The sequence below is a fragment of the Microtus ochrogaster genome, chromosome 15 (genome assembly GCF_000317375.1).
Source record: "Microtus ochrogaster isolate Prairie Vole_2 chromosome 15, MicOch1.0, whole genome shotgun sequence".
In the NCBI taxonomy this organism is placed as follows: domain Eukaryota; kingdom Metazoa; phylum Chordata; class Mammalia; order Rodentia; family Cricetidae; genus Microtus; species Microtus ochrogaster.
The window spans coordinates 23507265-23526228 of NC_022017.1; the positions used below are offsets into that span (position 1 = coordinate 23507265).

Sequence of the window (18964 nt, forward strand, 5' to 3'; positions counted from 1 at the left end):
ACCTTGGACTTGCTGACCAGGCTAGTCTGGCTGGTCATCGAACCCCAAGACACTGTCTCTGCCTCCCTTGGGCTGGAAATTGAAAATGCATGCCAACAGATTCAGCTTTTTATGTGGATGCTTGGGGTAGAACTTGGATACTTATGTATCCAAGCACTATATGGCAAGCACTTTATCAATGCACTATCTGTGGGGTCTGAAGCTTCCTTGGGTTTCAGCCCCTCTCTTCTGCTTACAGTCACCACGGGTCCCCTCCTAGACACATGCTTTTATCTCCTCTGTGGCTGTCTTTGTCCTTTCAGGAATAAACTATTTCCTTTGCCACATCCCTGTCTCCTCACAGGGGTCTCCAGAAAGCTAATAGGCAGCATAGGGGTCTGGTCCTTTTTAGCTGGGGGCTGAGACTAGCATTTGGTAAGTATCCACAAAGGCCCACGGAGATTTGTTGCTCCAATATGGGGGAGCCTGGAGGTGCTCAACTTTTCGGTGGAGCCCTGCGTGGCCCGACACGAGTGGGAACTGAGGCACATGGGTAGGTTGGCACACAACTAGCCATGCTTAGGGACCCATGTTTATTCCTGGGAGGAGCCTAGTCCAGTCTTCTGAGTGTTTTGGTATAGCCACCAGACCACACAAAACCTTCAGAATTTGATAATGAAGACCTCAAGGTTCCAGCTCGGCCTGCAGCAGCTCCTGAGTTCGGCTCTTTCCCTACTCCCAACTTGGCAGGAAGCTGTAGTGGCAGAGACCCGAGTGGAATGGGTAGAGCCCACTGAACAACTGGCTGTGCACCAGAAGGGGCCAGGGCAGCTCTCCTGAAGAAAGGTTGCCCTGGACATATGCTAAGCATGGTAAAGGATGCTGTTGGGATGGCTGAGAAGCAGGACCATCTGCATTTGTGTTCTTTGGTGATATGACTGATCTCGGTGCTCTTGACCTTCAGATGCCCCAGTGCGTCGAGGCACAGGCTGCCCAGCTCAAGTCAGCAGCTAGTTGCAGGCAAGCTGAGAGGAACTGGTGCTCAGACTGACTGCTTGAGCGGACTCTACTTCTGTAGTAGAGGCCCCCAAACATTGGGTGCAGAGGTCAGACATCACACCCACATGTGTTCCTCCAATGGGCATGTGGACGTCATTGACTCTATGTTCTCTGGGGCACACACTTCTATGGAGTGCTAACCCTTGAGCAGGACTCCCAGAAATCCCTCCCCAAACCTCCCTACCCCCACAACCGTGCGTTTATGGAATCAAAATGTGATGCTTAATAGCTAATTGGGAAAGATGGATTCCAATCCAGCTGGTTTATTCTGATTTAGGGAACGGTATGGCTCACCACCGAGCATCTTGCAATTCATAAACATCACAGAAATGCAGAGTAAACACTGACTAGAGTATTCCCGAAAGCCACTAACATATGCAGGGCGCAGTGCAGCCAAAACCAGCTAACATCTGCACTGACATCCATTGCTGGCCAGCTATGAGGGACCAGTGGAAAACAGGAGTCTGGGAGTTGTAGAAGGGAAGGGAATCCCACCTCTTGCCCCACCTCTAGAAACAATGTGTCGTAGAAAGGAAGGGGTGTTGCTTCCATGCCCAAGGAGAACCTTTTGCAGTCACTGTCACCTGGCTCAGTGCAGATGGATGCTCACAGGGCAAAGTCTAAGGGGCAACTCCAGAGGCAGCAAAGCTAGCCCAGAGGCTCTTTTGTCTCCTGAGTCATCGGGGCCATGGACTTCCCACTTTCCACAGTGACACTCATCTCACACAGCACCACTGTGCTTATGTGGCTGTAAGTGGCACTCGTTCCGGTGACCCGAGAAGCATTCTAGTATTTTTATGACCTTTCTTATTCCTTTTACATGCTGATCATGAGCCAGTAAATTAATTTCATGACCCACTAATGGGGTGGTGACCCACGCTTTTGAGAAGCAGTGATTTCAGAAATGCGAACATCAGCATGTGCCTGGGGTCTGGGCTGAGCTAATCAATGGATCCATTTATCACACGTACTTAGGAGTACTTAGGAGGCCCCAGGAGGGGACAGGCTATAGGATCCCCAGACCCAGCTAAATGCCTGTGAATAGTCCCCCCAACTCGGGTGACACACAGAGAAATATAATCAGCAAGTGACACCATGCTAGGGTTAGGGTGTCACAGAGGTTTATGGATGTAGAGTTGGCATAGCTGGGGTGCAGAGTGGAGAGGGGTCTTGGTTGAAGGGAGGTTCTATCTGGGACGAGTGACGCTGGAAAGAAATTAATAGTCATTACGTGGTCACCAGGCCTCTTAAATATAACATGTGACAATTGACATCTTGGAAAAACAATTTTCCAACAATTTATGGTGACACGTGGAACCTATGCTACTAATTTACTCTATAAGAGGCCATGATGCAATCACATAGTAGAGACTTTAATTGTCTTGTTAGAGACAGGGATTTTCTCTGTAGCTTTGGAGTCTGTCCTGGAACTCTCTCTGTAGACCAGGCTGGCCTCAAACTCACAGAGATACCCCTGCCTCTGCCTCCCAAGTGCTGGGATTAAAGGTATCGGGCACCACTGTCCGGCTAATAGTGGTTTCTTTAGATCTGGCTTGAGAAGCAACATTTTAGACAACTTAAAAACACGTCACCTTAGGCTAGAGATTCCTATAGGAGTCGGGTCTTATCTTTTTAGACTCAAGGACACCAGGTGGACTAGACTGCAGAGCTATACAGCTCCCTTCTTGCTTCTGAAGGGGTAAAGTTGGCTCAGGAGTCCCTCGCACCCACCCAGTCCACTGTGGTGCCCAATTGCAATTACACATGCCCTTAATTTCCCATCCCTTCCATGTGTGACTCCGGCAAGTGGGGAATACACCAAGCCTAGGGCTACATCTGGTCCCCAAAAGGACACAGGCCAGGAGTTAAGAACATCTAGCCTTGCTGTGACTCTGCACTGAATCATGGGGGGTGGGGCACTATGGATATGCAACTCCTTTCTTGGCACCAGTTTTCACCATTGTAGCACTAACCCAGGTGGCCGAATAGCTTGGGGTGTAGTTGGGGAGGCTAGGCCTTATACAGGAGACCACGCTGGGGCACTGGGCGAGCCTTCAAGCATCCCTCTGCATGGTTATGGCTGATGGGGCTCATCACTATCTATTATCTCATCTCATACCTATCTGTGGCCCCTGCCTGGGGCATCTTGGGAGCTCAGGGGGTCAACCTGTACCTGTGGTCTTCACAGGGCAGAGGCAGACATAGGGCAGCATCCTATACCTGTGGCTTCTCCCTCCATACACCTCTACAGGCATTTCAGAGCCTAAGTCTCTTTGAAGTGTGCTTGATTCTGTGTCCACTCAGCCCAACAGGTTCCCACACTAACCCTGAACAGGTCTCACCCAGCCTTGTTCTCAAAGAAGCCAGTGCTAAGTGACCAGTCACCGACCCCAGGAGGCTTACCCATCTGTCTTGCCCACTGTCTTCTCACCTCTCAGTTGCATATAACTGTCTGCAGTGCCTGGGCAGTATGTGGAGCCATCACACCTCAGAAATTTCAAAGACCGGGCAACAAGAAAAACAAAAATCAGAGCATCCCAGAGTCCTCTGTATTCAGCCATCTGTGGAAAGAGTGGCTCTGGAGATCAAGTTGGCTGTGGCATCCAGAAAGAGCTTAGTGTGCCTGGCTTGATAGGATGAGCGGGCTGAAGTTTAGGGAGCCATTGGGGTCTGTTAGCAGTCACCAGATCATATCTAGGGCAGCAGCAGAACCAGAGGTAGCCCCCTCCCTAAACCTGAATCTGGATTCCACTTGGCCTTAGGTGGGGTACAGAAACTTGCTCTTAGATTTTGAGGTGCCTGATATACTTCCACATCATCCCTACAAAGTAAGCAACCTCGGTACCAGCAATATGCACCGAGCAATATGCATTGTGTTAGCTTCTCTTCTGAGATGACCAACCCAGCTGATCAGTCTATGGGGTTCTGCATTCTGTGGCATAGTCCTCGTGTACCCAAAGACCAATTGGTTAGGGACAGGCTCTCCGGGACTCAATGCCAGAGGGTGAGGAGGAGCTGACTGGGATGGAGTTACCAGCTGCCACTTGTCCCTGTTTCATCCCGAAGTATCCACATCCATCACGGGGCCGTGGTGTCCGCTCACTTCTCCCCAACATGCCCACAAGAAAGGAAAGGGGCCACATACCGTGGTGGTCTTTATCCGCCCTCCGGGCTGTGTGCAAGTCCAGCCTGACCGGTTGATTAACAAGTCGCAGCCTTCCCCCTCCAGGCAGGGGAGCATGTCACACCACTGCTTTGTCTTGATAATTCTTGCTGTGGGAGAGAGCAGAGAGCTGATCAGTACACCACTCCCAACACGCAGGCCTCGCTGAATGGAGTGCCTGCATCCTTAAGCTGGGCCTGGCACCTGGACCACTCGGTGGGAAGTTCCATGAGCGGGTACTATGCCATTCAGAGACCTTCCACATGGAGGCTGGCCACACCCTGCCTCTCCTGGGTGTCCTATCACCAGCCCCCAATTGCAAGTAGTCACTGAGAGTGTCAGAACATCTTCATCATGGCGCCATTCCCCTTCCCGAGGGGCAAATGCCTCAATCTTCTTTTCTGTTAGAAACTGATAGGGCATGTCTTAGATCTATTGCAGTGGGCACCCACAGGACAGCTTGGGTAGGACCAGGGCTCAGTGTCAGGAGTGAGGCCTGATAGAGAGTCAGCAATTCCATAGGAAGCATGACGCCCAGTTACCTCTCATCTACAGACACAGACCTGACTCAGGCCTCTGAGACTGCTAGGCCTAAGTCTTTGTCTGAGCCCTGGGGCCTGCAGGGGTCTAGGGAAGAGCTGGGAGTGGGGAGGTGGTCACAGTGTCCATCTGAACAAGACGTCAAAGCCTAGACATAAGAAAACCACCCTTCTCCTTCACTGGAAACCCACCCAGGTTTGGTGGTCAGGCCTGGTAGACACAGAGGCTGTGAGAAGCTTCTGAAAAAAGAGGTTCATAATGGAGTTGGTATTCTTATTATCAGAATCCTCCGTGACCTGCTCATCTTGCTAACCTCCTTCCTAAGGCAATTCTAACAACTGTTGCTTCATTCAAACGACCCATAAACAAGGCTTGTGGTCCCAGTAACAGCTAAATCTTTGAGATGGTCAGTGATGCTCAACATGATGGGACTTATGTTCACCTAGGAGATGGTGGAGCACACCCATGGGTGTCTGTGGGGGCTTTTCCAGAAAGGCAAAGGGGGCTGACCTACCCTGAACACGGGAAGCATCATGCATGGGCTGGGTACCCGAACAGAGTCAAGAACAAGGAGAAAGTCAGCTTAGAACGGGCCTTTTGTGTCTACCTCCTGGTATGAGCCATGCAAGCACGGGCTAAGACCCATGAAGCCAAGAGCTAAAATCAACTCTTCATCCTGTTTCTGCTAGGTATTTCATCACAGCAGCGAGGGAGTGGTAAACACCAACACCCGTGGGCATTGTTGGAAGACTCAGCTATGCAGAATTCCACACCCAACTTTAACCTCAACATCAGAGACTGGAGTACACTTAGAATCTTTCACGAAAAAGAAACCAAAAACAACCTGCAAAACCTTTGGGGTCTAGGGTCACAAAAAGACCAGACAAAGAACAGGCTTATGCCTCTGTTATCTGCCTGTTCTGCGACCTCCATGCCTGACATACTACTCCACACACAGAAAGGCCTAGCCTGGACTCCTCATGTTCACCCAGAGTTCACTGCCTCAACTATGAGCTTGAGTTCATTCCCTTTGGACAGTAAGGACTTGTGCACTGAGAACCATCACCTTTTCCGTTTGTTCCCCTCCTTCAGGAAGCCACATGCTGATTGGCCCCACAGCTTAGGAGGTGCAAAAAGCTGGTGGTTAAGCCTCAGGATTGGCTAACCCTGTTAGAGAAGAGTGGAAACCCCTCTGTCATCCTCACAAGACACAGCTTCAGAGACCTTTCCATCTCCAGGAAAGAGGGGACGACAGTCTCCACCCAATCCAGCTCCATCCCTGGTCCCACACACAACCTTTCCACCTCCTGGGCTTCCTCTCTTCTCCTAAAATTTCTTTTCAATTTTGCTGTAAAAAAAATATCAATGAACAGGACTCCAGATTTGCCTAAATGAGAGGTACAATTCCGCAGAATATGTGTATTACAATTTCTCCCCACTTTCTCACAGTAAGGGGTGATAACTGCCAAGTAAATAGCTCTGCAAATACATATGAGCTTGAGTATCATGTACTCAGACACAGTCCTTCAGCTGGGCAATTGGTGGGCTTCACTGCTTTGACAGAGTATGTGCCCATGAACTGGCAGAGAAAGGGTGCAACTGGCAGTGCTTTGCTCCCCATTTCTTGATATCTTGATTCGACCAAGCAGTCCTATAAGTCACTCTTCACAAAGGACCAGAGAACTGGCTCTGGAGGCAGTGATGGCCCTGCACAAACTTAGCCAATGGGTGGCAAAGACGTAGGACGGAGTTCACACAGTGAAGGCTGGGCTCCAGGGTTACTACAAGGACCATGGGTCCGGAGGGCCTGGAATAGTTCGGAAGACACGAAGGCAGGCATCCTAGATAGATTGATGGGCATTCTGTAGCAGGCTTGACACGCCGGCAGGGGCTCCATGATGAAGTGCGCGTAGCATAGCAGACAGGAGTTTTGTAATTGACTAGCTATGCCTGCCACAGGCACTGGAGAGAATGCCACAGGATATGGTGCTTGCCTCACTCCATTCCGGGCTCTTTATATCAGTTGCCAGCAGCAGCCAGGATCCCAGGCCAACTCTTTTCACATTACTGCTAGAGATGTAATATAAATTTGTGTGATAAGTCCCTGACCCTTGTATTTAGAGACAGGACCACACGGAAGTAGCTGAATTCAAACAAGGACACAGGATGAGTTCTGAATTAGAAGGATTAGTGGTCTTACAAGGGACCCAAATAATACCCTCCCGCTCCCTGCTTCACAACATACCACCAGTGAGGACACAGCAAGAAGGCAGACTCAGCAAGCTACCAGCTAGAAACTGGTCCTGCAAGTATAGTAGCCTTGAACTTCCAGCGCCCAGAGCTAAAGTTAAGCCCCTAAGCTGCCTGTCTGAGGCATTCTGCTATGGAAGCCTCAACTGATGGATGGAGTGAGGCCTGCCCCAAGCTTACGTGAGTCATTCTGGAGTCCCCACGAAGAAGAGACCTTGCTCCCTCAAGGGTCTGGGGGAAAAAAAAAGAAAAAACAAAAACAAAACAAAACAAAAAATCCCTTGGCTTCCTGGCGGAAGGCTTCAAGAACAAAGGCTACCCAAGGCCGTGACCCCACCCACACCCCAGGCCAGGGGTATCCCTAGGCTGAGGACATTCCAAAGAGCTGGGTATCCGCCCAAGCCACTCTCCTGGGATCCTACTAATCACACAGCACAGGTGGCTGGTGGGCAAGCAGAGTTGGCTTCTGTCACATATCTGTCTCTGGCTGTTCATTAGTTGTGCAAAGTCACCAGCAGCTGCTTCTCCCAGCCCTGATGTGTCATTTTCGGTGACAGCAGAAGATGGTATGAAAACAGTCTCAGGCACCAACAAATGTAAGCCCGAAAGCCTGAAATTGGCTGCCTCGGGATCCACATCCACACCTCAGCCCCCAAACTCCTGTTTGCAGTGCTTGAGAACTTTCTCAATTCTCTGTCTGTCTGTCTGTCTCCCCCTTTCCTTCCTCTTTCTCTCTGCCTTCAGCCAGGAAAGGATGCAAGTGATAGATCAAACAGTGCCATGAGCAATGTCCCTCTCTGCACCAACCTGTCCCGATAAAGCCGCTCAGAGAGGGGTTTGCAGGTTAGGGAACCATAGGCTTCCAGTTGCGTTGTCTCTGCCTGCCTAACAAGTCAAGAACAGAACTGGTTGTGAAGAAAAAGGAAGCCTCCAGCTACTAGAAGAACAGTAAGATCGAAGGCCAACATATCTGTCACCCAGAGTAGGTCCTGAGGTGATGTAGTGTGTAAACTGGTTAGGGTAGGGTGGTAGCACCAGTTGTGGCCTGCCTGTCAGAGGATGTACCAAGAATGTGTGGGCTTTGGAAGTAGGGAATGGCTGGTGGGCTAAAGGTCTCTGGGTCTCAGTTCAGATCCCATCCTATCTTATATCAAGACTACTTTCTGTGAGACACACATAGGGCTTCTGAGCCTCCTTCACCCTTTAACATCTGGGTAAGAAGTGGGAAGAAGGATAAAGCTTGTACTCTGCTGACACTGGGGAAAGCCCATACCTGACAGGACAACATACACAGATATGCACAGGACAAGAAGAGAGTATCAAGGTCCTAATGGCCTTAGGTTATGGGAGGGACAGAGCTTCTGTCCAGGCCATATGACATACACATCCTCATGAACATACATGTGTGCAGACATGGGTGTGCACATAAAATACATGAACACAAACACAAGCACATGGTATATATTTCACATGGTGTAATCACAATACATTTCAACATAAAGCAACCTATGCGGATACACATGCAAGCAGAACACACATTCACACATGCACTCGATATGTAAACCTAGGATATCCACCCACATGTACCTGCACCACACAAACATATTCACACACTGCATATACATGTATTAACCCTCACATAGACATACCACAAATACACATGTTTAGAATAACATAGATACACCTACACAGGTGGATATGTAACATATATCATGCACAAGTGCACACAGATACACACATATGCTTACACATGCACTCACAGCACGTACACAAGTACTCACAGATATATGCACCATGCATCTCAAACATGTGCACATGCATGAGCAATAAGTACACACATGCACATTATAAATATATACACATACTCAGACACCACACATGTCACACATATGCATATCTACACCCGTGTGTGCAAGGATATAAGCACACACAGCTAGGCTGTGTTGCTGGCTGGTCTGTAGCAGCACACAGACAAGCAGAGCCTGGGCATACCCGGGGACCAAGCCTCTGAGGACACTGAAGAACACTGAACACACAGGTCCTTTTGTTCGTTTGCTGGAACCCAGCTCACCCAGCCCAGCCTACTTCCTGCTGGGGGCGGTGGGAGACACAGTGCCGGGCCAGCACCAGGCTACCACATCCTAGGGACAAACGGGCCTTTCATGCCTCCACTTCACAACTTCATCTCACCCAGAGCATGGGCTGAGCTGGTCCTTCTCTGGCCCCATTGGCACAGAGCTCTCAGCACAAGGGAAGGATGTCCATAGGGACTGATGGGCACTCTTAAGGAGTGTAAGTGAAAGTGGTCAGTGGTCTGAGTTTGGGCAGACAGCTGTCACAGCCTGCAGGGTTCCTCAGCAGTCAGGAGGTGGGGTTTCGTGTATCCCAGGGTCCTAGAAGAAAGTGGATACTCTAGAAATACGGAGAGAGGGCAAGCATGTGCGCTCCAGCCTGGGAGGGAGAGGAGACTGCATTTGGGAGGGAGAACATTCCAGAGCCCAAGCCTTCTACAGGGCTGCAGAGTGGGACCCAGAGACACTGCCACACCAATTCCATATATACGCTTGCCCAAAGGCAGCATGGTGGACTGCAATAGTTCCTCTCCACAGTGTCTGTCTGCATCATACACATATACATTTGTGCAGATAGCATGCCCCTCCACAACACACACACAGACACAGACACACACACACACACACGGCAGCATTCACGTGCCATACCATAGGGCTGCACACACCTACACTACAAAATGCTGTTTACATACACATTGCAAATAAAGAGCACACACACACACACACACACTTCACATGCACGCCTTAAGCTGAGTGCAAAATCTCACCCCACCCCCCACCCTGGTTCCACAGAGACCTAGACCAATGTCCATGACTGAGAGCCCCATACTGCCAGGATCTGTGGCAGTGTTCTGAGGACAGTGGGGCAACTTGCTCCCTTCACTAAGCCTCTCTTGTGGACACTTTGTCTGGTATGAGACAGAATTTTGTCCCCAATGTCCCAGGATCCAGTACGAAGCAGCTGCTAGAACCCAGACCCTGGCCTGACAAGTGAAGACAAGTAGCCTGCAGGCAGAATGCAGAGAGTAATGCAGGGTACAGGGGCCTGGGGCTTTTCAGGCCTAGGATGGGTCATAGGTTGTGAAGGCTCCTGGGCAATTTGCCACAGCCTGGCAACCTTAAATGGAGTTGAAAGCAGCTGTATCGCTAGCGGAGGCTCAGACAGAGGGTAGAGTTTGGACAAAGGAGCACAGAGTTGTGGAGAGAAACAGATCTGAGATGGAATGAACGCTCCCCACAATGGTGATGCTAAGAGAGAGGGCCTTGTGGGCTAGAGGACTTGGGCTTGGGCTCTCTAGTGATGTTTAGACAGGCTGGGAGGACCTCAGAGCAACCGAAGGCTTTGTCACCTGTGCAAAGCGCAGATATGTTTTTGTCCCCAATCTTGGCAGGTCTGTCATACACCACCGTGTTACTTCCAGCAGTGGCAGACACTCACCTTAGTTCACTCTGTTATAAAATGATTTTATATTCTGTTTGCCAAAATAAATCCTAAGCCACCTAATATCACTCACTTCCCTAGCAGAATCCTCTGCTGGGCCAGCTCAGGCCTACTTTGGATATTCCCCGGGAAGTGGAGATGGCAAGTCCACTCCTGTATCCATTTAGGGAACTCACAACTAACCCTAAGCACAGGAACCAGTGATAACACCCTACATTTGGAGAGATCAAATCTTGTAGACCCTGCTTTCTGCACTTCAGACAAGGCTTGGCCAGGCATGTTATGACCCCAACCCTGGGGCTACTCCTCAACTGCATGGCAACCCCAAACTTCCAGGAACAACACTTGGTAACTGCCCAGCTGTAAGACACACTGTCTGGAGTCATATTCCTGAACTCATCTGGGGGGTAAGGGGAAGAGAGAGGGCGAGAGCGCTACCAGGGTCCACTGGAAACGACCATCATGAAGAGGCAAAGCCCCACATCTGAGGCCATGTTCTGTGGCTACATATGGGTCCTTGGAGAAGATTCCTTGGTCCTGGCTGTTTTCATTATGGGAGGACAAGGAGGGCCACAAGAACTGTGAGCTTTCTCCCAGGTCTCCTTTGCTAGAATACCCAGGCTAAACTTCAGGATATAAGCCTTCTCTCGCCTGTCTTTTCTCAGTGTGTGTCTTATCAACAGAGATGCAGGACTATAAAACATGCAGTACCTTCTGTGTGGTCTGGAGGGGAAATTTGTGATGGCTGATCTTGACTGTGTACTTGATGGGCTTTAGAATCACCATGGAGACAAGTCTATGGGAATGTCTATGAAACATTATCTAGACTGGGTTAACTAAGGTAGGAGGAACCACCTGAAATGTGTGTGACACCATGTGTAGGTTGGGGTCTGGACTGTGTTAAAAATAAAAACAAATAGAGAAAAAACAAGATGAGTACTGATACTCATCCTGACTTTGGATACAATGTTATCTGATCACTACCACTCATTGCTGCTCCCTGACTTTGGATACAATGTTACCTGGTCACTAACACTAATTGTGCTCCCTGACTTTGGATACAATGTTACTTGGTCACTAGCACTAATTGCGCTCCCTGACTTTGGATACAATGTTACCTGATCACTAACACTCACTGTCACTTCCTGACTTTGGATACAATGTTACCTGAGCACTGAAGCTCATTGTTGCTCCTTGACTTTGGATACAGTGTGACCAGCTGCCTCACACTTCTGCCACCATGCCTTCCTGACCATGAGGGGCTGCACCCTCAATCTGTGAGCCAAAGTAAACCCTTTCTCCCTTAACTTGCCTTTTGTCAGGCATTCGTTTACAGCGACGAGCAATGTAACTAACACAGGCTCCCCATGATATCCGCCCAGCTTTTTTACACAGACACACACAGACAAGGCTCCCCATGATATCCGCCCAGCTTTTTTTCCCATGAGTACAAAAGTGTGCCCATGCACTCAAATGTAGCAGAAGTTCCCCCATGAATTCCACGGGCAGGGCAGTGGGCACAGCTCCCGGGAAGGCTGATGCCAGCCTGTAGTGGCAATACCTAGCTCATCTGCGGGCTCTCTGCCTCCCACTCCCTGCCTTGCAGCAGTTCATTGGCACTAAGCACGGCAGTAAATAAGCAACGAAGATCCCATTCCCGGGCCCTGCAGTAATTGGATTACTCCCATTTAAAGCAGCACCCTGTCAGGCTGCAAGGTAGAGCTGTTGGCACAGGAAGGCGACAGCGTAAACAAGTTATCAAGAACCCGCTATTAAACATGCCTTCTGGGATGGCTCTGGGTTAAATGGAAGGTGTGATGACAACAGACAAAGCCTCTGTTATTAGCACAGTTCAGGCAGCTGCCCTTACGTATGTGCAAACTGGCATCCCCTGAATGAACACAGAAGCTATCTGAGTACCAGCAGGTAGTTCTTGCACCCTGGAGTCTACTCCCTGAGCTGCGGCTCTGGGAAACACCTGCCCTGTAAAATTAATGCTGCAAATTTCAATTTTATTGGTTTTGCAGTTTTGTTTGTGTTTAATTGTAAATGGGCTTTGCTTTATTCCTACCCTACAGTCTGGGAGGGCTTATCTTGGCTTGAGTTCATATTCCTACAACATTATAATAAAAACGATACAGCTCAGCAACAGCTGTGAGGGAGCCGCCCTTCCAAGAGCGTTCTGCATTGTCTGACTCTGAGGAATGCTACTCTCTGCCCATATCCAGGCCACAGAGAGCTGGTCAGAGAAGCAGGAGGCACAGCTGGGGTCGGGCTTACATGGAGTGGGGCTTAACTGGAGAGAAGCCTGATCCGCCCCAGGATAGGGTTAAAGAGGTCTTTCCACTAGTGGAGACACAGTCCTGTTACATACTGACCTTCAGGAGCCCAGATAAGGAGCTCACACTGGGCCCAGAAAGCTCCAGTCCCCAGAGAGAGGGCTATAGCTCTCCTACAGTTCTGGTCTCATCCCGCTGGGATTCCAGCAGGGGCTCATAGGGAAGGGATGATGATGATGGGCCCTGGCAAAGAGACATTGGGTAGAATCAAGGAACAGCACTGTACCCGGTGGTCAGGCTCCATGCTGGATCACACAGATTCTGACATGCTATGCTGGTAGCAACAAGCTTGGGCTCTGCAGGACAGCACGCTACACAAGTAGCCTACATCCCTTGCTACAGAGGGTTTGAACTCAGAAATGGAGGACCAGGTTCCAACACTTACTCCACCTTCACTGGAAGAGGAGGAGAGTGAGGAGGTAGGGAGTAGAAATAGTGAGAATTATGGGTCATTTTAAGGATAAAGGGTGTCAAGCACTAAGTCCCAGGTGCCTGATATAGAGCCTCTATGGTCATCTCTCTCTCGGGTCCACCCTTTGTGGTTGGTTGAGCCCTGACCTGCAGTAGAACTATGACCGTTCAGTTCACTCTGGAAGACCCAACAGGTCCAACAGCGAAGGTTCCCCAGTTCACTACTTTCCTTGGGTCAGACCATACAAGGACCCCAGAAAATTTCCTAATGAGGTAGGAGACAGGGGACAAGTGGAAGAAAGGAGGAAGAGAGGGAAGTAGAGCCCAAAGCTGCCTTGTCTCACAGGTCACGCTGGGCTCAGCACTGAGCTATAGTGCCATTCTTGTCTCTTCTCTAGGCAATGTCTATCTCCTTTCCATCCCAGGAAGACTCTGTGAGAATCCTGTCTATAGACCATGCAAAGCCCAAAGCTCATCATCTGAAATGTGCCATGGTTTAGAAATGGTAGCCCCAAGACCTGGGCTGAGCACAGGTCATGGGCACGAAGACAAGGACATACCTAAGAAACTCAGCCAGTCAAGGCCTTGCTGCCCTGGATGGATGTGCCTCCTCTCTCTATGCTTGCCACTTTGTTTCTTCAGGTGCCATAGGGAGGCCACACAGATGGATCACCTGTAGGGGCTATCTTAGCCTTCCAGAATCCTCTTTGCTCCTCTGTAGCCCTGGCCTGAGGCAGGTCCTCTCCTGATGCACTCACAGTCTGAGCAGTTCCCATGACCACAGTGGCCAACAGAAGACACTGTGCTCATGTGCGGTGCTCATGTCCTGTTTCCTCTCTTCTCATACAGGTCCAGGTCTTTTGTTGACCCCTGAACCTCCTCAGCATTGACCCTCAGTGAGAACAGGCTGATATCAAAACACAGACACTCCATTGAAGAAATAAATGAACATGAGTCTCCACAGTTTGAAGCCACACAGGACTCTACCTCATTCCTCCAGGTCGACAGGAACCTGTCTGAGGAGGCGCAGATTGCTGGGCTTCATAAACTGAAGGAGGGCCCAGCCCTTTGGGTGGGCTGAATTACCCTCATCTCAACTCTAACACCATAAAACTCTGGCTTCCTGCTTCCAGATTTGCTATTGGTCTCCTTGGTTACATAAGGGGCTGTACTTGGGAGAAAATAGTGAGTCAGCACTGTCATGGGTGAACATGGCCGGCAAGCTTACTGGAGCCTCCTCAAGATGCCCTGATCATACTGGGATGAGCTTAGAAGTCACTGGTGTCTTCTTACAATGTTAGGTGCTCAGGGCCCAGGTACCCATGAGGAAGGCAGGGCAGGGACCTTGCACACTGTACCTGTGCTGAGGAGGTTCACTCTGTGCTTTCTGGGCAGAACAGAGCGGGGTCACTGATTCAGGCTGCCCTTACCATAGCACATGGGGGCATACCCAGCTCAGAGTATAGCTCTGTCCTCAGAAATGTTCTGAGCACTCTATCCCAGGTACTGTATTACACAAAGGGCCAGCATACAGATTGCACAAGGCAGCCGTGGCTCCAAGGTTTTCCCCAGGCAGTCAGGAATACTTCCAGAAAAAGGTAAGGCTTGGAGGATGAGGTGGCCCCATTAAGTGTGTAGAGTAGACACTTCGGGTTGATGGAAGCGATGCAGGAAGACACATAGGCCTGTGCTACCAGATATGCTCATAGGTACTGCTGTGTGCCTAGAGTACACTGGTCAGTTTGTATCCTGGGGAGCCAGCAGCAGCAGGAGGTAAACCAGGTTTAGCTGGCCCAGGAATTGGGAGTCACAGATATGAGATCTGCCCCGTGGTCATCTGTTCCTGCTTTGAGAGGAACGTGGCCCCAATGAAAGCAGGTCCATGGTGGGTACTAGTAGAGTGTCACTTGGTCACAAAAGGATTACTGGTTTGACAGCACTGAACCCATTCTGGCAGTGGCCTCTGTCACAAGCCTTGGTGTAGGACCAGAGTTGAACAGGGGGCTAATGCATGAGCCTAGAAGGACTTCATAGTCAACAACTGCACCACTGTAGCACATGCAGAAGACCCCCTTCCTTCTTAAAACCAAGACACCCCTTCCCACAGGTGGAGACTTCTCCCTTCAGCTCCGCCACTGGGGAGAGCACAGGAGTCTAGTGTGAGGAACACCAACCACCATTAGGGCAGGCGATGGGCTGAGTTGAAGATCTCGGTGGCCATTCATGGGGCGGACGCCAGACTGGTCCAGCCTTGCCACAGGAGCACCAAGGGCCTGGGGGAAGTGAGGAACTAACCAAAGGAGGGTGGTGTTCTTGAGAACTCCACCACAAACCTTCCCATCACTTGGGGAAGAACTGTCTCGAAGACCCGGGCTGCGTCTTGAAATGACAAGTTTCTTCCCGCAACCCTTAGACAACATAATTTAGTGAGAACTGCCATGATAATGATTTTGTCTTTAAATAGTTGCAGTAGAATGGATTAATTTTCAAGATGGCTCTCTGATTACAGTGATTCATTAGCTGCCTGGAACTGTCCCCCAGCCCTCAAGAATAGGGAGCCCCACTTTATGATTAGCACGTCACGCCACGCCAGTGCAAAACACTTCAGATTTGGGTAATCAAATTAGATTGAGAGAGGAGGGAGAAAGCACAGCCTGCAGTTGCTGTGGGGTGCCTGTTTCATTATTTCATTAGGATCATGGCAGGTACGTGGAGGGGGAAAAAGAAAAAAAAAACTACTCCAATCATTTTGCATGGGCAAACTCTACTGAACTGATGGGCAGTTTAAGAGCGGAGACAGGTGAGGAAGAGGCTTTAATTCCCATGTGTGGAACTGAAACATCTCCGTTCCAGGGTTGGTGCAGCTTGCTGGGGGAGCAGATCCTGGGAGCATGAGGAATCCCGGAACATCGGTCTTCACTATGTGGGAAAACCACACGTCTCTGAACTCACAGAAGGGGCATTCCTTCACTTTAGGAGCTAAACTGGCACTGCAGAGCAGTCCACATAGGGCTAGTGTGGGAGGGTAGGGGGCAGTCCTGCCTACAGGTGAATGACATTTTTTTCTCTGATGAGACAATGACCATGGCAAATGGGCACTGAGGATAATAATGTTGACAGCCTCCTTAGGCAGCCCTCACTAGGACTGAGACCTAGGGTTAGAGAAAATATCACTGGCAAATTCTTGAATTATTTAGTCTCATACCCTGCCATCTATCCATCTATCTACCCATCTATCACCCTAACCATTTATCTATCTTCCCATCTATCTACCTACCTATCATCTTTCTATTGATCTACTATCTACCCATCCGTTTATTATTAGCATGTACCATTCATCCCAACAGCATCATTCACCCATTTATACATGCAGTGTTCTTCTACTTACTATCCACTTGTACCAGCCATGAAACTTCCCTTGAGGCCACAAGGAAAGCTGGGCAAGCAGAGATGGAAATGAGAGGGCAGAGGAGGCAGGAGGCAGGATCTTGGCTGCAGTATAGCATGTACATAGAAGGAAACAGGCTCCTAGATTCTCCTGGAAGATTCCATCCTAACTGCAGAGCCTATGGCCACAACACATTAGTTATGACACAATCTGCACTGTCCCTGGGTCTTGGCTGACCCATCGTGGGCCACCTCACTCCCACTGTTCTGCACTGTGAGTTGTATGTGACCTTGGTTCTGGACCCCAGTGATGCTGCGATGAACCATTTAGCCTCTAGGAAGCAGCAGACAGAAACCTCAATCGCCAGTCTGTTAGAGCAATTGTGACTACCTACCTCTTCTAAGCTTTGCCTGTCTCCATCACCCTCTCAGGTCACTGTCCTCCAAGTACCTTGTCTGCAAAGGACAAGAAAGGCTTCGAGAAGTCCTGAGGTTCCTGGCTCTGAAGTACAACATGAGCAGGTTTGGAGTTCAAGATTACGCCAAAGGAATTTTGAGCTTATGACCTGGTGATGGTCTAGACAGGAAACCACCCAGGGTCCTGGTATAGACACTGCTAACGGGACAGAGAGAGACAGGCTGTGACCCAGAGGCTTGGCCCCCCCAAGCTGTGGTTCTCTCCTTATGTAAAGTCACTTTGGCAAATGGAGCCCTGTGTCCTCATACAGAAACAAGGTTTTGAATAGCATCTATAGATAGCAATGGAGTATGAAAAATATCGCTATAGTACAGGGTTACATCAAGCTGGAAGGGCTGGTGGCATGTGTCTTCTGTCAGTAGCTGCCTCCGTAACCCATGTAGAAACCATCAGCCCTCACTCTTGCCTCCTGTGTGAGAGCTGGCTAGATGACCTGGCTCATCTCAGCCTCTAGTGACTTCAGCCCAGAATGTGTTTAAATCAAAAAGTGTTGTACCCTTCCCAGCCTATAGGGGCATGTGACAGTGGACTGTGACCACTGATGAATGAGTGACTTGTGTAGGAATGTGAGGGGCTGCTCCTACCAAACAACAGCAACAACAACAACAACAAAAACATACCACTAGGCAAAGATGCAGAAGCGTGAACTTACAGAAGCCGTCATGTGCGTCTAGGATGGCCACATTTGTTGGGGGCCGGTTGGGAAGTCGGACTTCACACTCAGTGCTCTTTCACAAATCCAAGGCAACACTGTGAGTGAGTCAAGTGTGGAAAACAGCCACAGAAGCACAAATCACAGGTTGTGCCCATAGCAGAGGCCCCCTACCTCAGGTCAGGAGGTCATCAATGACTGAGCTCCCACACCAGGAAAGTACCTGCCGAGTACAGACACACTGCATGTGACTCTCTGCTCTCAACAACTTGTGCGGTCAGAATATCAAGGCTTGAGGAATGAGAGGGCCATGGCCTGTCATGGGATACTCTCCATCCCATCAGGAACAAAAAGGTGTGGGTAGAACAGAAGGCCCAGGGAAGGCAGGCACGGGCATAAACCTGAAGCCACCAGGACGAAGAGGCAGTGTTTCACAGTACTGCCCTCCACCTCACCTGATCACTATTCCTGGGCAGCTCTTGAGTAGGTAGGGTACCTACAAGGTAGTCCAAGCACTTTCCATACCAAGGTGACCCCAGCTCATCATCAGAGTTTTAGACACTGCCTGAGGGGATACATCTGGGTTCATAGGTCAGTGCACATATTGAGGCTACTCCACTGGTTCCAAGGACCCTGACAGTCAGTGTGTGGCTAAAGGTCCCAAATAATAAATACACTGCTGGGCCACACACAGGGACCAAGATGTAAGGCAGAGACTGGGGTCTCATCTAGCAAGGTGGCCCAGTCATAGCATAGAGGACCTGAAGCTCAGGATGCCATGAAAGAAGGGAGGCAGAGGGAGAAGTGGACTTGGCCCTAGGTTGCCTGGCATGTGGGAGGAGCCAGCTCGTCTGGACACGGTTGAGTCCTTGTGTGGCTGTAACAGGTACTGCACTGGAGCTGGAACAGAAGTATGACGTATGGCTCTGCAGGTCATGCATGTAAATCTAGGTATGTCTCAGCTGTGCTCCTCCAAAAGGCTCTAGGAGATGCTGAGGTCCCCCCACCTCCTGAGGTCCTGGGGGTTGTGGACAATCCTATGCTGTTGACTAGTAGATGTGGCACCCACTGGGCCTCGGTCACATGACCTTCATTCGTGGCCATCTGTGTCCAGATTCTATCCGTTGTAGTCACGGATGAGGTTCCACCTTCCTCTCATATGACTTCATTTAACTTGAACACATCTGCAGAGA

At 49.9% G+C, this 18964-nt stretch overlaps 1 protein-coding gene across 3 annotated transcripts in view; it reads right to left on the minus strand.

The window, feature by feature from the left end:
- The window catches only part of Fam19a5 (family with sequence similarity 19 member A5, C-C motif chemokine like), a 199840-nt gene that overhangs the window by 26309 nt on the left and 154567 nt on the right, over positions 1 to 18964 (minus strand). For 2 of the 3 annotated variants that reach the window (XM_026782405.1, XM_026782406.1), the window contains exons 3-4: positions 4184 to 4311; positions 3423 to 3599 (exon numbers count right to left, since the gene is read on the minus strand). In XM_026782405.1, coding sequence (XP_026638206.1) covers positions 3438 to 3599; positions 4184 to 4311 — 290 coding nt within the window. In that variant the 3' untranslated portion in view covers positions 3423 to 3437. Of the gene's footprint in view, positions 1 to 3422; positions 3600 to 4183; positions 4312 to 18964 lie in introns of those variants that run through there. The other variant, XM_005354383.2, reaches the window with a different exon arrangement.